Source organism: Schistosoma haematobium, chromosome 5, assembly GCF_000699445.3.
Source record: "Schistosoma haematobium chromosome 5, whole genome shotgun sequence".
NCBI lineage: Eukaryota > Metazoa > Platyhelminthes > Trematoda > Strigeidida > Schistosomatidae > Schistosoma > Schistosoma haematobium.
In genome coordinates this window covers 2,971,099-2,990,047 of record NC_067200.1, presented here as the reverse complement: position 1 = coordinate 2,990,047, position 18,949 = coordinate 2,971,099, and the positions used below count along the sequence as shown (strand labels likewise).

The 18,949-nt window shown below is 32.4% G+C and overlaps 1 protein-coding gene across 1 annotated transcript in view; it reads left to right on the top strand.

Moving 5' to 3' along the window:
• Positions 1-18,949, top strand: part of LAMA1_4 (Laminin subunit alpha-1) — an 86,764-nt gene that overhangs the window by 8,538 nt on the left and 59,277 nt on the right. Inside the window, exons 7-12 of the mRNA XM_051217297.1 lie at positions 5,081-5,167; positions 6,724-6,835; positions 8,815-8,933; positions 10,933-11,091; positions 12,841-13,014; positions 15,505-15,648. Coding sequence (XP_051064680.1) covers positions 5,081-5,167; positions 6,724-6,835; positions 8,815-8,933; positions 10,933-11,091; positions 12,841-13,014; positions 15,505-15,648 — 795 coding nt within the window. The remainder of the gene's footprint in view (positions 1-5,080; positions 5,168-6,723; positions 6,836-8,814; positions 8,934-10,932; positions 11,092-12,840; positions 13,015-15,504; positions 15,649-18,949) is intronic.

The following is an 18,949-nucleotide window of genomic DNA, read 5'->3' as shown; positions in this document are numbered from 1 at the left end:
TTTATATAGTGGTTGTACACACACTTTGATCAATAACTAAGATGAAATCACTTATATAAAACATACTCAGTTATAACAGATCATATACTGAGCATAGTTCATGTCAATGGAATACAAGAATATCGTATATTATACAGAATAAAATATCACATGAGATCACAGTAACAAATACTCCATTGAGTAATCATCATATTGAATGAAAATGAAAGTCATCTTGAAGAAAACTCATGATGAGTAAATCAATCGAATTTTGGCTTTCCTTTCCATCATATCTTCTTCTTCTTTTTTCCAAGACTCAAAGTTTAGCTCCTGACTTTAAATTTTTATGATTTTGTATATTTATTGGTTGTTTGAATCGTCCAGTTGATGTTTAGGACAACGAATAATCATCAGTCTCTTTTTGTCATTTGTATATCCTATATGAACTGTTTCAATATTAACATTCAGTCGCAAATATCTAGTGAATATGTCTCAAATAGAACGAAGCGTGCATCTTCAATCCCATTACTATCCACCATCTATCTCTACTTGTATTAGAAAAGTAGACTAGATTATTTAAAATGTTATAATATTAATTGACTATAAATGAGTTGACTTAAATAAATGGAATGACTTCAGTGGTAGAAAGACTATTGACCAAAGAGATAATAAACTAGAAGATATCAAGAGATTGTAATAAAATGTGAGCACAATTTATGAAGTACATAGTTGCAAACAGTATTTCCTTCTTCTTCTTCTTCTTCTTCTTCTTCTTCTTCTTCTTCAATTCCAGAGGAGTTTGTAAACATGATCTACGTTTGATATGTAAACCAATACGTTTCAAATTCTAATAACTTCAAATTAACTCAACTCATGACAGTTCAACATCACTTTCAGTTTATATTTGGAAATAACCTTACTATTGTGTGTTGAGTCTTAAGCACATATTTACTATTAGCCATTTTGTCCCTTTCCCGGTTATTCTGATGTTATGATATGAAATTAAAAAAAAAACACAGTCAAGATTTATACTTAATTTGATCTAAGTAGTATTTACTATGTTGACATGATATAAACTATGAGTTTTAATTCATAATTAACTTATATATCGTACTAATAAATTACTATATATATGTGTCAAATTTGTCTTTATCTAACAATCTGATGAATAGAATTAAATGAAGGACCTTTAATACTCCCTCATTAAATAGTCATCTGAAAAGTTTGAAGTACATTATTAACAAAAAGATAACTGTATTCAGTTTTTCTTTTGTTTATTAAGATCAATGTATCGGCCTATAAAACTGAATAGAATCTAATGATTTCCAACTTTTCTTTAATAGTACCGTTATGATAATGACTTGATATTGTATATCGAATACGCAGAATCGTAAAGTCAAGAATAGTTAGACATTAACACCATTGGATGCCGGCCAGCTCATTGGTCTGGTGTTTAACCGCTTGCTCGCAAGACTGATAGGTCCTGGGTTCGGATCTCGTGAGACGGGATCGTGGATGAGCACTGCCACGGAGTAGTCCCACAATGGGACGAAACGGCTGTTCAGTGATTCCAGGTTTTTCATGGTGGTCTAATTTCAATTGACTCATGATCCCAACCATTGAAATAGTATTATTATTATTATTATACATAAATATTAAAACAAGATCGAATTGAAAGGCTTATATGTCATTCCTATTTACATATAACTACACACATATATATATCTCAAAACTTAATTATTGTGAAAATAATTTCACTATTTTCTTCCTTTTTTTTCTCAACATGACAATAGTTTAAACAACCGCAACCACAACAACCACAACCACCACCACCACCACAACAACAACAGCAAAACATTTTCATGATTTATTTTCATATTGTCTAGAAATAAAACACACACACACACACACACACTCTCTATGTGTGTACCGGTATATCATTGATGTATAAATCAATACTAATAGGGTGTTCATATTATTATTAATCTTAATCTCTCTACACCATACAATTATCCATATATATAAACATACAAAAGTACATATTCAATGTTTATTATGATGTTATGAATTACATTGTACAATTCAAATAAGATTCAATTGTCAATGTAGATTGAATTTATTTATTTTCTCTTATAATTCACATTGATTGAAACGATGGATTATTATTATTATTATAAGTAGTAGTGGTAGTAGTATTCGTATTCTTATTATTAGTCAATTTTAATCAAATTAATTATATTGATAATATTAAAATTAATAATAATTTATTTGTATCAGAAAGAGTTTTTGTGGATAGATTATAGTAATTTCAATAGTTATATCATTCAATTTCATGGATTAGTTGAAGTTAGACATTAACATCATTGGATGTCGGTCTACTCAGTGGTCTAACGTTTAAGCATTCGCGTGTGCGAGACCGATAGGTCCTGGATTCGAATCGTGGATCGTAGATGAACACTATTGAAGAGTCAATATATATATATATATATATATATATATATATATATATATATATATATATATATATATATATTCTCTATCCCTCTTATAATTCACATTATTCTATTCATGATAGTATTGATTATAATGATTGTTATTATTAGCGGTATTAGTATTAGTTTAAGCATTCTCGCATGCGAGACCGATAGGTCCTTGGTTCGAATCTTGCGAGGCAGGATTGTGAATGTGCACTCTGTTAAGGAGTTTCATAATAGGACGAAATGGCCGTCCAGTGAATCCACGTTTTCCATAGTAATCTAGCTTCAATTGACTCATGATCTTAACTATTGACATAATTTATTTTTCAAAAATGAATATTTATATACATATTCAATGATATTTAACCTTTTATTATATCATAATTATACAATAAACTATTGGATAGATAATATTCAATTAACCATAATGATTGTTTATATTGTCCCTAAATTTTTATATTTTAAGATTTGGCAATAATAACAATTATGTGTAATATTATGAACTGAGACAAGTTACCACATTAGAAATTACATAAATAGATACTATTAGTCTAAGTATTAGTATAGTTATATAGGTAATAATAATAGACGAATGTAATTCTCATTTAGAGAATAGATGATTATCTATTCAAATAACATTTAATGTCATACATAAATTGGCTGGTTATAAAAATATACCATCAATGTGTTATTAGGATCATCATTAGTATAATGAAATTGACCGGATGTTTAAGAATTGAGAGAAAAATATACATATATATATATAATCAGGTCAAATAAATATGGTTGTAAACATTTTGCAGTTAACGTTTATCCAGTACTACCGGTACTACTACTACTACTACTACTACTACTACTACTAATAATAATAATAATAATAATAATAATAATAATAATGATAATAATAATCGGTTAATAATTAAATAAACAATTTGGTTCCAAATATAAACTGATTTATGATTACCAATTCTGTTATTAAAAGTCAATGGAAAGTAGTATTATATTATATTATATTATATTATTATTAGCTTTATTCAATATTATAATTTTGGTACAATATAGAATTCTCAGCTCAAAGTATTTCAACAAGTTTCCGTTTCTTTCTTCTTGGTCGGTCCTGGCGATAAATATTGAGGAAACGCCAGTTAGATGTTAGCACTTCAGTGAATGAACAACTGAATAATGTGCATTCTTTTCGTTGTACATTGCCAGCAACCATATTGTCTCTTATTGAGTTTTCTGTAACTTTGACAACGAAAGGTTGTACACTTTTCAGAAACGCAGCAGAATAGGTTATGCGATTAATAAACATAATGATATATTAAAACAAACAACAATAGATAACTTGTTGAAATATCTAGATGGCAGGAACAGGTAGCCCAGATGCTCAAGCAGGCCGCCCTAGTAATTCCATCTCAATTTCATTTATATAAAGTATTGAAATTACTATTGAATTATTTGACAAAAACTAAAGCTTTTTAACAGATTGAACTCATGAGTCAGTTGAAGCTAGACCACCATGGAAAACCTGGAAGCACTGGATGGCCGTTTCGTCCTAGTATGGGACTCCTCAGCAGTGCGCATCCACGACCCCGCACCACCCGGGTCTCGAACCCAGGACCTACTGGCTTCGCGCGCGAGCACTCAACCATTAGATCACTGAGCCGGCATCCAACGGTGTTTTTTAAGTTTTTTTTTTTTTTTTTTGAGGAATGTCTTTACTTTGCTGATAATCATTGGTTGATTAATTGCTTGAATTATATGTTGATGTTTATCCAAGTTTATAGAATATACTGAACTCTTGGTATTTACTTCCGCTGATATTCAGACAATTTAAAAACGTTATTGGCAATAAGATAGGTGTATATCACAGTCAGTTCATTAACAAGATACTAGGGAAATACAAAAAAGAAAACACATTTTCATTATTGAGAACAATAATTGAAGGCTAATAGCTTATTGTTGAGAATGTCAGATCCCCAGAATTCACTTGGGAAAGGAACTCATTTTGTAATTTTATTTAGAAAATTTGAATTGCTTTGTTTTGATGCCAAAGGCGCTCTTGTCACCTTCATGTCGTATTTCCCATTGGGAAATATCTTAAACGCTATTGGTCCGTTGAATCTTTTAGTATGCTATTTGGTAACTTTCATCAGGGACGGTTTTGTACTGTATATATACGTCTTGAATTGTGTTTGTTGTTATGGTTTGTTTCTGGCTGTTTGCAGAATATACTTCCCATTCCAAGCTTGGACTTCTCCATCTAGTTAGAGGGGCTGGGACGCATCAATAGCTAGCTTATTGGTCTTTGGTCAAAGAGTCTTGTTCTTGTTCGCAGATTAAATGAACTCGTGATAGCTTCAAACCTAGCACTCATTTATTGACGAAGCTGCAGTTTCATATTAGCACGAAACAACTATCCAAAAATTCTTGGTTTTCAACGGTCGTCTAACATTTTTAATGATTATACTACTCATAAGTAGGCTAAAGTAAGTTGGCAAATATATTACAATAAATCTGAATACCTATGTATATAGGATGATGATTTCAAACATAACTTTACTCTTATTCGTCAGATTATACACTTCAGATTTTGCTTATTTATTAGTTTCTTTTTATTTCAGTATTATTACTCAATTCGAACGATTAAAGTTGGGGGAAAATGTGTATGTAATAGTCATGCTAGTCGATGCGAACAGAAAGTAATTGATGTAAGTTTGACAAGGACCAAATAATCTGATGAGAATGTATTTTATTGATTTCTCTTTTTCCTTATAAACTTGGAGGCAAGGAAATGGGATTAGTCCAATGAAAATGTGTTATCGCTAATCATTTCTAAGACTCATTTACAACAAGCATTCTGGTATATGGTCCTTAATTCCGATTCACTTACCACTTTTGCTGACGATGTCAAAGCTGGGATATTTATTTTCATTTTAAGTTATTTTTCACTATATCAAGGTTTATGATTTAATAATAGCTAGATTATAAGTAAAGTTTCAACTCTAGTTTGTAAGTCTATTGCGAATTTGGGAATTTGGCACGATCAGCTTTGTGCTTTCAACAAGGGAACTAGTATATATATATATATACCTCAATGTGTATCATATCTACTTCCAGCAGTTCTTCTTGATTTCTTCCTCCACTGGTATCTGGTTTGTTCTCTCCCACATTAGATTGCTGCTGATAGTCTCTGGCCAACGGATCCGAAGTATTTTGTGTGGACAACTGTTAATAAACACTTGTATCTTCCGGATGATGGCTTTCGTAACTCTCCAGCTTTGCACTGAAAATTCTGACCTTGGTGTTAGTTGACAGTTGTTTTGAATTCCAGATGTTCTTCAGTTGTAGATACGCTACTCTTGCTTTGCTGATCCGCGCTTTCATATCTGCATCAGATCCACCCTGTTCATCAATGATGCTGCCCAGATATGTAAAGTTTTTACATCTTCCAAATCTTCTCCGTCGAGTGTGATTTGATTGGTGCATGTTGTGTTGTATCGGAGAATCCAGATTTTCTCCTTGTGTATGTTGAGACCTACTGCTGCTACACTGATCGTCTTCTCTTGCATTTGTTGTTGCGTGTGAGATAGAAAGGCCAGATGATCTGCGAAGTCTAGATCGTCCAGCTGCATCCTAGCTGTTCACTGTATCCCATATATATACATATAATAACAGTGTTATCGATCAAAATAATGAGCTGCAATATTCGAATAAATAGAATATTAAATTACTATTTATTTCACCAAAATTATACTGATAATTTTAGTTTATGTAATAAAAATGACTGAGCTTAAATCTATGAAAATGCTAACATTCAATCACTTGTATTAGGAGTCAGTTTAATGGATGCTCTTTCGCCGAATCCTTACTCATAAATTTAAAACGAGATGGATATTCTGAAGTTCCAATAAAATGATGTGCATGGGATCATCTTGATATACATTTATCCCATTGTTGACGCTCACATTGGAGTTTAAACTCAATATCCTTCACTTCAAATTCCGGTCAACCATATTCTAACCTATTGAGTCCATTTCTTTAACACAATTTATCTATACTATAAGTCGCGTGATAAAACGGCTACAACGAATCAATTTTTACAGAAAGTACTTGTATCAATAAAGTTTGGTTGAAATCCAATCCTGAATATTAAAAACCTGACCATTTAATTCTTTACAAATAATGATCTGAATTGTTCAGTCAATATCATTCCTTTATTGAAATTGTTTTTTTAAATTATGTATTTATTTACTTCATCAATCAGGGTGTACCTCGAGCCGTGTGTGACTGTCAACATAATACATGCGGAAACAATTGTGAAAAGTGTTGTCCATTGTTCAATCAACAACCATGGCGTCCAGGAAGAATATGTGAAGGTAAAAAACAACAGTTATGTTGTACAATTAAATATTTGAATATATTTACGTTATCCTAATCAGTCATCTTGAAAGCTGATTAGGATTATGGTGAGGAACAATCTTAACTAGAACACAATGCATTCAATATAACAAAAAACCATTTAAATTAAAGCGAAACGTTTAGACAATTAAAATGAATGGATAGTGGTTACCTGTGAAAGTCAGGAAGCTCGTTTCATCCTCTAACGTGTTTGTCATATGGATGTATCTATGTCCAAGTGTTTATGTTCACATTTGGGATCCAAAATCAGTGTCTAGGGGATCCTCACAAGATCTACATGTGTCAACAAAGACTGATCAAAATCCAGTCCTGGGTACTAACAAAAGGATAATTCAAATTCATACTAATAATGATATAAAATCGTTCAATACTTAAAGACATTCAAGATATTTATGAATAAATCTTCATTCTGAGATGTCTTTGATAAGTTTTCCATGATCTATCTTAGTTTTTATACCGGAAATTCGGACTGATTTATAAAACAACCTTACTAGTGTTTTTATCAACAATCAAATCAAAATCTAAGTGTCATCTATGTTCATATAAAGTGTTCATCGAATAATGCAAATTCACTAAGCTAGATTTGCAACTTAGCCATTATATGATAGCTCATATCTAGTAGAACTTTAGCCACGGATGCCTAGTTCCATTGGATTTAGACCTATATCATAAAATATCACAGTTAGTAGCAGGACTATTGAGTTGGGAATATTGTCCGGAATGAAAAGACAGAAACAACACTGAATACTAGTCAAGGATCCATCAACATGAAATGGATCCTTGCATAGGTCAAGCATCAATATTTGTGTTATAATCTCTTTCTTACGGTTATGACTCAGCTATTCCTATTGCTTAGTATTCTCGGACACCAAATCACTCGACAAGTACCCAAATCAGAACACGGTTGAACAGGAAGAGAGATTATATTCCAAATAACAAGGTTAGATGGAAGTAAGAAGTAAGTAAGCAGCACAATAGGAAAAACGTTAGTATATTTATAGTTTTTACACGAGAAGATTCTAGAGTGTTCTCCAAGTATCGACTAGTGCTGATTGGCTAATTCTTATCCAATCAGCGTGCACCGAAGCAATCGTGCATTGAGCATGCTTTAATCCAGTCTATGCCCAGCTAACAATTTGAAAGTTTAATCAATTGTACAAAAGTATGTTTATTACTGTACTTTTGAGTTTATCCTAATTCTTCCTGTTGATGGTGCATGAAATTTTTGTAAATGACAATGTAACTATTATTCGTGTTATTCCCTATTTAACTTGTTAAAATCAGATGGTATAGAATCCTTTTTCTAAATTATGTTTCAAGTGGAAACAAGGAAGTAAATTGATTTTTTTGAAGTTAAACAAATCATTGAAGTACATGTATTATATGGATATCTTTTTCACCTTCTACTGCTTTTATTAATATCGTATATAAGTATGAAATAGTTTGTTACCCATAAAACTAGAAATGATAATTGAGTAAAGCCTCAGGTTAGTACTCAACGTTAAAAGATTAGTTTTTAGACTGGGGTTATGAATCAATCGATGTTAGACCAGTAGTGAAAACTCGGAAACACTGTACGGCTGTTTCAACCTAATATGTGACTCCTCAGCAGTGCGCATACACGAGACCACAAGCGGGATTCGAACCCAGAACTTTCGGTATCGTGTTTGCGCACTGCTTAGGAGTCCCATGCTAGGTTGAAACGACCGTCTAGTGTTTCCGGCTTTTCACTCCTGGTCTAACATCGATTGATTCATGATTTCAATCAAAAACTTAACGACTTTCACAATCCCATACTGAAAAAATTGTTCTTTTGAAAATCTGAAAAAAATCAGTTCTTTTTCTTTATAACCGAATCAAATGTTGGTTCAGCTTGTTTAAGCGTCTGAATTAATACACTTTGTGATTAGATATCTATATATTTCTTATGTTTTAGAGTGTAACTGTAATCAAAAGGCAGATGAATGTATTTATAATCAAACAGTCGCTAATCTTCGTTTAAGTATGCGTAAAGATGGTGTTCTAGAAGGTGGAGGAGTCTGCTTAAACTGTCGTGTAAGTTTCCTGATAGTAAAAATTAACACTTTTTCAACGATATTTACCTTCTTAGCATATAACCATTGCCACTTTTCTTAAATTCGTTTCTATACCTTCTTTTAATGCTTTTAATTTGTACTACTTACAAGTAGCTCAAAAATACTTTTCAAATAAAAGGGATTAACTGCAACATGCAAAAAGTTATCATCAATGCAAACATAAATGTGGATTGTTTCTGAGAATAGAATCCAAGACGCGTGTTTTATCCTATTTGGGACTCATCAGATGGATAATAACCACGCTTCATTTTCGATTTTCACTTTGTGATATCACTATACCAAATGAATAATGACAATCCCTGATGTTATTAATAGAAAAATACAAACCATTAAGATTATCCAATATACTGTTGATGGAAACTAAATATACTGATTAATTAAACAGAATTTATAGGAAAACAAAGCGTTTACAAAAGATTTTCAAGTTTAGGCAGTCTTTGGTAAAGGTCACCACATGACTCATGCTTTATTCAAACTGGATCCATATTGTGACAAACTGTTATAACTAATTGCTGATTATAAACCTTAATAATTCAGTTTCAGTTTGGAAAGGAAAGGAGGCTTAATGACCTGTGTTAGTCCTGGCAATTACGGTCTCTCAGTTGATACAAATTTTTCTGAAGGAGTCGATGGATGGAACCTCAACCACTTGTTAAGATAATGAATTCCACTCGTTGATTATTCAATGGGAAAGTCGATAGTCAGCTGACAAGTAATTTGTTCTGGGCTTATGAACCTTTTTGGAGTGTCCTCGTAAATTCTCTATTTCGGAAGAGAAGAAAAATGAGGGCATATCAGGTGCAAATTTATGACTAAGTAATTTGAAAACTGTAATCAAGTCACCTCTGGTTCTTCTATATGACAATGGGAATAGGTTTAGCTTAGCTAGTCGAGCATCATACGGAAGCTTCACTATTCCGGGAATCAGCTTAGTTGCTATTCTCTGAACCTTTTCCGAAAGCTCAATGTATTTTTTAAACAGAGGCTAGCCACTTGTATGCAGTACTCAAGTTTAGTTTATATACGAATACATGCGTTTAGGACATTCTATGGATTCCTTAACAATTTTCTTTTCGTACAACCTTCTAGGCTTATGGAGGCTCGAAGCATAGGTATTCCGAGCTTCTCGATACTGAGATTTTTAACAAAATAAATCGAATGATCCTCAGAATGTTGTACAACACTTGACTAGCCCATTTGAGTACATTATAAATCAAAAAGTTATGCCCAGATTCAGTGTTAAAGTAGTTTATAAATTTACAAAGCATTTTTCAATATAAATTCACTGAAAATAATTATAATTATTTAACTAGGGTATAATAGTTATCCATATTCATATTGAACTTCGTTGTTTAACGAAATACTGATGAAGTGAGAAATTCATATACTTCTTTCACATAATGACAGTTTGTTGCAAATGATTTCGCTAGTAATGTAATCAAAAGTACCATTCATTATTCATTCAGAGAAAATTAAGAATGATCTCCTTTTTTCCTATCTAATGAATGATCGATTCGGGTCAACTTCCTCTAAAGCAATAAATATTCAATAAAGATCGGTAATTTTAAAAGAAAACGATAAACCATTATCTTTACGTAGACTGAAACCTCTAGATACACATTTTAGATAAACAATTCAACTTAAAACCTATCTGTTTTAATGAAAGCCATCCAATTCAGTTATATACACTTCTTGTGCAATTACCAAACCAGTGAAATAAGATCTTTGATGAAAATAGCATCTCAATATACAACACTACATCATTAAACTAACCTTATAAATGATCTAAAATGTTGGAAACAATACACTTCATAATAACTGAAATAATTACGGATAATCTCAGATGAAAACCTTTATGCTATTCATCAAATTAAACACCTTTTAATTCTATATTATTTAATTAAAATAGTTACCTTTCTAAACAGTATTAAATCTTTTCTATATTTTCTGTTTTTTAGGAAGATACAACTGGTGTAAATTGTGAAAAATGTAAACAAGGTTATTATCGCCCATTAAATGTCCGACCTGACTCACAATATCCTTGTAGACCATGTGAATGTAGTACTTTTGGTTCAACTGGTGACTGTACATCTAATGATGCTGAAATACCAGAACGAGTGAGTCGTCATTGTTGTTATCAGTATCGTTTTATACGTCTATTGCACGGTGGTTAAGAAGTTAAGCAATTGTGAGCGAAACAGAAATTCTTAGATTCGGTTCTCGGGCTTGGGATCGTTGGTGAGTAGTTGTGAGGAATCCTGTACTAGGGTGAAACAGCTGTCCACTGTTTCCAGGTTTATAACGGTGAATTAAGTTAGGTGGGTTTGTGATTTCGCTATAATACTAGTCTAATAAATTTTCCGTACGTAATTTTTACCTTCAACAAGGACTTGTCAATACTGCTAATCAGTTGTCCGGTAACTGAACAGTTGAAAAATATGTTTCGATAATTCTTACAACAATAACTCAGAACTTAGCCATCATTTAGTCCTCAATGTAGTAAACCAGATCAAGTAATTGTAATAAAGAGGATTTTTCATGATATTATTCATCTGAAAACTATCGATTTCTCTAGATTATACTGATATTATATGCTCGATGGATAAAATCTCTGAGATAGTTGAAAATAGATATTTCAACAGCAGTTGCAAAACATCTCATTTATTATCTTCTGTATTATTCTTATTGTCATAGTGTTATGTCTGGACAGATTCTGTTATGTAAATGTTGGCTCTGTTGTATCTGCAGTCTCACTGCTTCTACTTACGAATGTGAACCCGTTTTATTCCCACAACGTGAAGTAAAAACATAAAGACCAGTCCTATAAAGGTTTATTAACTCTTTAGAAACATGATCCCAAAACAAGTCTTCTAACATTAGTTCATTATAAAGTCTAATACACTCATTTTTGTACTGATTTTACATACCATCAATGATTAGATTAACTAACATCATATAAATGAAAAGATACACAGGGATACTGTAAAACATATAAGTAGTGCACAGTGAATAATTTAAAGAATGTAGCTGTCACACTCGTGGATCGGCTAAGCAAGAATAGCATATCTACAACTGAAGAACATCTGGAATTCAAAACAACTGTCAACTAACACCAAGGTCAGAATTTTCAATACAAATGTCAAGACAGTTCTACTGTATGGGGCAGAAACCTGGAGAACTGCGAAAGCCATCATCCGGAAGATACAAGTGTTTATTAACAGTTTTCTAAATAAAATATTTCGAATCCGTTGACCAGACACTATCAGCAGCAACCTATTGTGGGAGAGAACAAACCAGATCCCAGTGGAGGAAGAAATCAGGAAGAAGTGTTGGAGGTGGATAGGACATACAATTACGAAAGCACCCAACTGCATCACAAGACAAGCCATCACATGGAATCCTCAAGGCCAAAGGAAAAGAGGAAGACCAAAGAACACATTACGTCGAGAAATGGAGACGGACATGAGAAAAATGAAAAAAAATTGGAAAGAACTAGAAAGGAATGCCCAGTACAGAGTGGGTTGGAGAATGATGGTCGGTGGCCTATGCTTCATTTGGAGTAACAGACGTAAGTAGGTAAATAAGCTGTCACACTGGGTGAAAGTTAACACCTATCGTAATGATCTCTTATCCCATCATTGTTTGTATTAGATTAGATCTAAACTGTATTTGGTTATCTAAACATCTGATTAATAGAATACATTATGATAGCTTAAAAAAGCTAGATTTGACTGCTTGCAATATAGTTTATTTATTAAATGTTTTTACACCACTGTGATTATATCAAAATTTTCATCTTACAGAGATTTATACAATTTTAATAAGAACAATATTTACTATTGTGTGTATTACTTTTTTGCGTTCAGTATCCCGGAGATTGCATCTGTAAAGAAGGTTATGCAGGTAGACGTTGTGATGAATGTGCTGAAGGTTATCAACGTTCTAACATTGATCCTCAATTATGTATACCATGTACATGTGATATTAGAGGAAGTCATCGTGGTCCAGGATATCAATGTGAACCACCATGTAATTGTAAGGTGAGCTTAGAAATAATAATAAATGTTTTAAATATTGAACTAAAAAATTTGTATACAGATATATTTCAGACATATACGCGATATATTTATAATCCAGTACTATAAATTTGAAAATTGTCACGTTGGATTATTAAATTGTGCTCGCATATTGACAGGAACTACGGTTTCAATCACTGGAGATTTAACTTTCATCTATGAATCTAAATGGTTTAATTTGTTTAATCAAGTTAGCGTTTTTAAGCAAGATTTTTCTACGGGATGGGGTTGCCAACCTCATGCGCAACCCTCCTCCTTTAATCGAGCTTGGCACCGGCAGTAACTCTAGAAGAGCTACAGCCGGGATCGTGGATGCGCATTGCTGAGGAGTACCATATTAGGACGAAACGGCCGTCCAGTGCTTCCACGTTTTCCAGGGTGATCTAGCTTAAATCGGCTCATGAATTCAACTAATAAATTACTACAATCTGCATAACCCCTCCCTCTATTCTGACAAGAAACAGTTAGATTTAACTAACAATACATAAACGTTAATACAAATCAGCAAATTTATGAAATAAAGCAAGACCTTATTCCAATACTGATTTAATTATCTTAGTGGATCACAAATCTTATTATTAAAGCTTGAAGAAGTCTATTTTGAACCTAATCAATAATGGATATATAACTACTCTAACTGAAATTGATGAAGTGAAAATCTCATATAAATGTAAGCTTATCATAAGTTGGTATTGTGTTGAAACCCAGTCATAAATGGTTACTTGAAGAGATTTTATGGAGAACAATTTAATCTGTAGGTAGTATTCATCACAGATCTATATCATTAAGTGCACTATTGAGAATCAAGGAAAACTGGATATCTATGATTCATCAACAGTATGCACTCACAACCTTAGCATTAGTCCAATATAGGAACTTCAGTCTTCGAGGTAAACGCTTGATCGATAGAACCAGTGGGTCAATTTCAATGACACTACGGAGCTTGTTAGCTGTTTTGCTCTAGTTTAAGAGTAAACTCTATATATTCCAAACTGACTAACCGATTTCATAATCTAATAATATCATGTACTTTTTGAGGTCAATACTCATACAGTAGTACGTGTAAGATGTAGAAAAGTTTTAAAAAAGATTGAAATAGCTGTGTAAGATCTCTGATTTTTATTGGGTTTTCTAGTTAACGTCAATTTGTGGTATGACGTTCCTTCAAATGATGAGAAACCTTACTTAGATCAAGACAAAACTAGAACTTTTCGTCAGATTGTCTAGGTATTTATCTTAAGATGATAATCAGAGATAGAATAAACAGGTTATGGAGAATAATTGTTGTTGGATTTCTAGCCTAATATTATATTAGAAAACTGGAAATGGAATTACGAATAAAATAACAATTGCTTTAAAAAATTCAATGATTATGATGCCCAACTTTGACTAGGGTATTTACTTACTTAAGCTTGTTACCCCCAATGGAGCATAGACCTCCGACCAGCATTGTCTAATCCACTCTGTCTTAAGCCTTCATTTCTAGTTCTATCCAATTGTTATTCATTCTTCTCATGTCTGGCTGTTAATAAACACTTGTATCTTACGGATGATGGCTTTCATAGTTCTCCAGGTTTTCGCGCCATACAGTAGAACTGTCTTGACATTTGTATTGAAAATTCTGACCTTGGTGTTAGTTGACGGTTGTTTTGAGTTCCAAATGTTCTTCAGTTGTAGTTATGCTACTTTCGTTTTGCCGATCCGCGCTTTCATATCTGCATCAAATCCACGATGTTCATCAATGATGCTGCCTAAATATGTAAAGGTTTTTACATCCTCCAAGGCTTCTCCATCAAGTGTGATCCGATTGATGCGTGCTGTTGTATATGTTGGGACCTACTGCTGCTGAAGCAGCTGCTACACTGATCGTCTTGTGCTGCGCTTGTTGTTGCGTGTGCGACTCACTAGGGTATATTCACACCTAAATGATGAGTATCTGGAAGAATAAAGTTCATCGTATGCCACTCAATAATCTCTACTAAGTAATATTTTTTAGAACAGATTGAATAATAAAGGTAGTGAATTGCAACAACCATGTAGTGTGAAAATAAATAAATAAAACTGATCGGTCAAATCTTGCAGAACAAAATATATATAAGTCGCAACTTTCAGTTATAACACATAGACAGGGTAGTTATCGAAACACAACATTCATTAATATCAGAAGGGGGTTTTGTGGATATTATAGTAATTCTAATCGTCAAGATCATGAATCAATGAATGGAGCTAGATCACCATAAAAAACCTAGAACCATTGGACGATCGTTTCATCCTACTGTGAGACTCTTCAGCAGTGCAACTTCTCATCAATATTAGTTAATGAAATGAATTACATTATAAATCGAATTTATTTCTTAATAATTAATTGATTAATTATGTAATAATATTTAATTTCTATTCCTTTTTTTAATCATAAAACCTATTTCATCTCTTTTTTTCTAATTCTATAAATAGATTAATGTTGATCCAGATTCTTATTGTAATACATGTCAAAAAGGATTTTTCAATTTAGATGTTAATAATCCAGAAGGTTGTCAATCATGTTATTGTTCTAGTCTTACTGATCAATGTACTGGTGTTACACCAACTACTGCAATGGTATGTATGAATAAAATTTCAATTCATTCAAATTCATTGTTCAATAATTCAAGTTTGAAAAATGAGGAATATTTGAATGAACAATTGTTTCTTCAATAACTTTATCATCAGGCTCTACAGTTATAAGTTCATAATGATTGTGATATTTTTACAAAGGCCAAAAATAAGGCATGGCATTAATGAATTTAACAATGTTATGTGTTAAAAAATGGTGCATGTTTGCATCTGTTACGATATATATGGATGCGCACTGCTGAAGAGTCTCACAATAGGACGAAACGGCCGTCCAGTGCTTCCAGGTTTTCCATGGTGGTCTGGCTTCAACTGGCTCATGATCTTAACTATTGAAATTACTATAATCTCCACAAAACCCCTTCTGATATATCTATATCCTTCAAAATTGTATTATTTATTAAATTAGAAAGGTCATTCAACAAAGGTCAATATGATTTGGAGTAAAGTGTTCAGTCACAATAAGTATAATAGTACTATAGCATGAATGAAAATGCAAAAAATTGTATGAATAAAATGCATAGTAAGAGAATTTAATCTTGTCAATTGAGGTAATAATAATAAGATTGTTGTGTGAATATAATATGTAATGAGGGGGGGGGTGTTATCAAAGTAATTACGATAAACGAATTGGGATTGATGGATATGAAGATTAAGGTAAAGATAATCAAAAAAAGAAAGGGGTAAGATTTTTATAATATTCAGTTTAGGTATCCGGCGATCCAGTTGTAGGCTAAGGTAAACATAGAGGCTGGGTATATTTTTCTGGACACATAAATTTACTCTTCTGGAGTTGATCCAGATGGCTTCGGGTATGTAAAGCAGTCGTAATCTAGCTCCTTGAGGTAGATATTTTGAAACTTGATATAAAACAGAGAAAGCTTCCTCTATTTTGATATGATGTTTACTATCTACCGAGTGAGAAAGAATGGTGTTGTTAATCGATATAAAATATATCCAGTCTCTATATTTACCTTGGCCTACGACTGAACCACCGAATACCTAGACTGGATATTTAAACCACTTACCCCTTCCTTTATTTTTATTTATTTATTTATTTTTCTTTATTATCATTATTTTTTATTATCTCTATCTGAATCTTCATATCCATTATTCTTAACTCGTTTATCGTAATTACTTTGATAACACCCCCTCATTACAGATTATATCCATACAACAATCTTATTATTATTATCTCAATTGACAAGATTAAATTCTCTTACTATGCATTTTACTTACTTACTTACTTACTTCTGTTACTCCTAATGGAGCATAGGCCACAGAACAGCATTCTCAAATCCACTCTCTGGCCGGAGATCTGGGCCGGACACTATGCATTTTATTCACACAATTTTTTGCATTTTCATTTTTGCTATAATACTATTCTACTTATTGTGACTGAACACTTTACTCCAATTCGAGTTTGTTCATATATATATATATATATATATATATATATATATATATATCATTGAGTGCTAAGTATATTATTTTCAAAATTCACTTAATATTTAACACATTATAGATTGATTTTAATTGGGATACCATTGCAAACTAGGGAGTACTGGATATTCATTTCATCCTAGTACGAAACTCTTCAGTATTACGCATGTATGGTATTCATTGATTTGATATGTGGGATTACTATATTTGGATGAATGATAAATAAGTAGTAACTGCTAGGATCTATTTATGAACTATTATATATATATTCTTATTGTATAACTATTAAGTAATAATATTATATATATATATTCCTTTTATTTAACCTATTGACTATTATTATATGATTTGCTACTCTTAAGATATTCCCAATTTATGAGTAACAGTCTCTCATAATCACAGCCACTTTTTGGACTTGATCCTGTACAAATGTTATTTTCTATTTTACGGTACGATGCGGTGTGGTTTATTTGTATATAAACCTAGTATGTTTGAAATATATGATTCGTATAGTAGAGTCTGATATTGGCATTCTGAACTAAACCGGTTGAATTAGGAGAGAAGCTACTATTTCGGAAGACTAATAAGAACTATAGGCTACTCGTACAGGTTTATAAGTTATTAGTCTGATAGTTTAAGTCGGTGTCTCTAATTGGCGGTCGTATCACATGATATAACTAATCGGGTATAAGGACGTAACAGGGATATTTATATATTGCTAGTCATATTTTTTAAGAATGATTTCAATATTCACTTCACTTGGTGTTGTTTGCTTGTATATTCCCATCGTTGTTTAGGACTGCAACTGATCACTCTCTTGTTGGCATATGAGCATCCAGTGCGGATAGCCTCGATATTGCTTCAAGCCACAATCTTTATAAGCAAAGATGGATAGCGGCTAGCAGTGGAATCCAGGACGCGAGTTTCGTCCTATTTGAGACTCGTCAGAGAGTGGCTGTCAGGATTCAGTAGCTAAGTGGATAACGCAGTGGCGTTTGAAACGAACAGTACTGGGTCCGAGTCCTGAAGTAAGCATCAACTTAGATGAAGGTACATCCAGCTGACGAGTCCCAAGTAGGACGAGACGCGAGTTCTGAATTCCGCTGCTGGCCACTATCCATCTTCGCTTACAAAGGTTTCAATATTAGTTTAAATTATTTAAATAAACGAAGCATTGGTAAATATCAGTGAATTAGAAAACTATAATACAGTACAAAACCTGGAAAACTACAGAGTATAGAATAGATTTTGCGGTTTTTTTTTGTCTTTAATAGTAGTTTAATCATACTGTCCAGTTATATTGAGTCATAATGATAATGCTAATTAACATGATAACGAAAACTCTGTTAACTAGAAGCTCAACTCACTCAGTGATAATATCGTAATATGTGTATAAGTTAAACATCTATTATTTATCTTCTCTATCTTTTAAGATAGTTAATGCTCTACAATTCAATATTGATTACCATCAAAATGTGATGAATAACAGTAATGAGGTATTAGTACATGCACTAATCTTATGAAAATATCCCTCAATCAATCTATAGAGAGAAGGTAGTAGACTATCAAAGGGATTAATATCGACTAAATAAATAATAGTTGATAGTCATAACTCACCCCTTATGGGGTTTTAAAATATTGAGTTTTTGTGTTCTAGTTTTAGTAGGGGACATTAAAAGTGAGTAAATTCAACTGAACAAAACATAATACTATGGTTAATTATACGTGAATTCGCTGAAAATAATAGACATTCATTATTTAGAACAGATATGATCCATTGCCTGTACTATGTACTGTGACATATGCTTCTGATGAATGACTAAACTAGTTAAATAAGAACACAAAG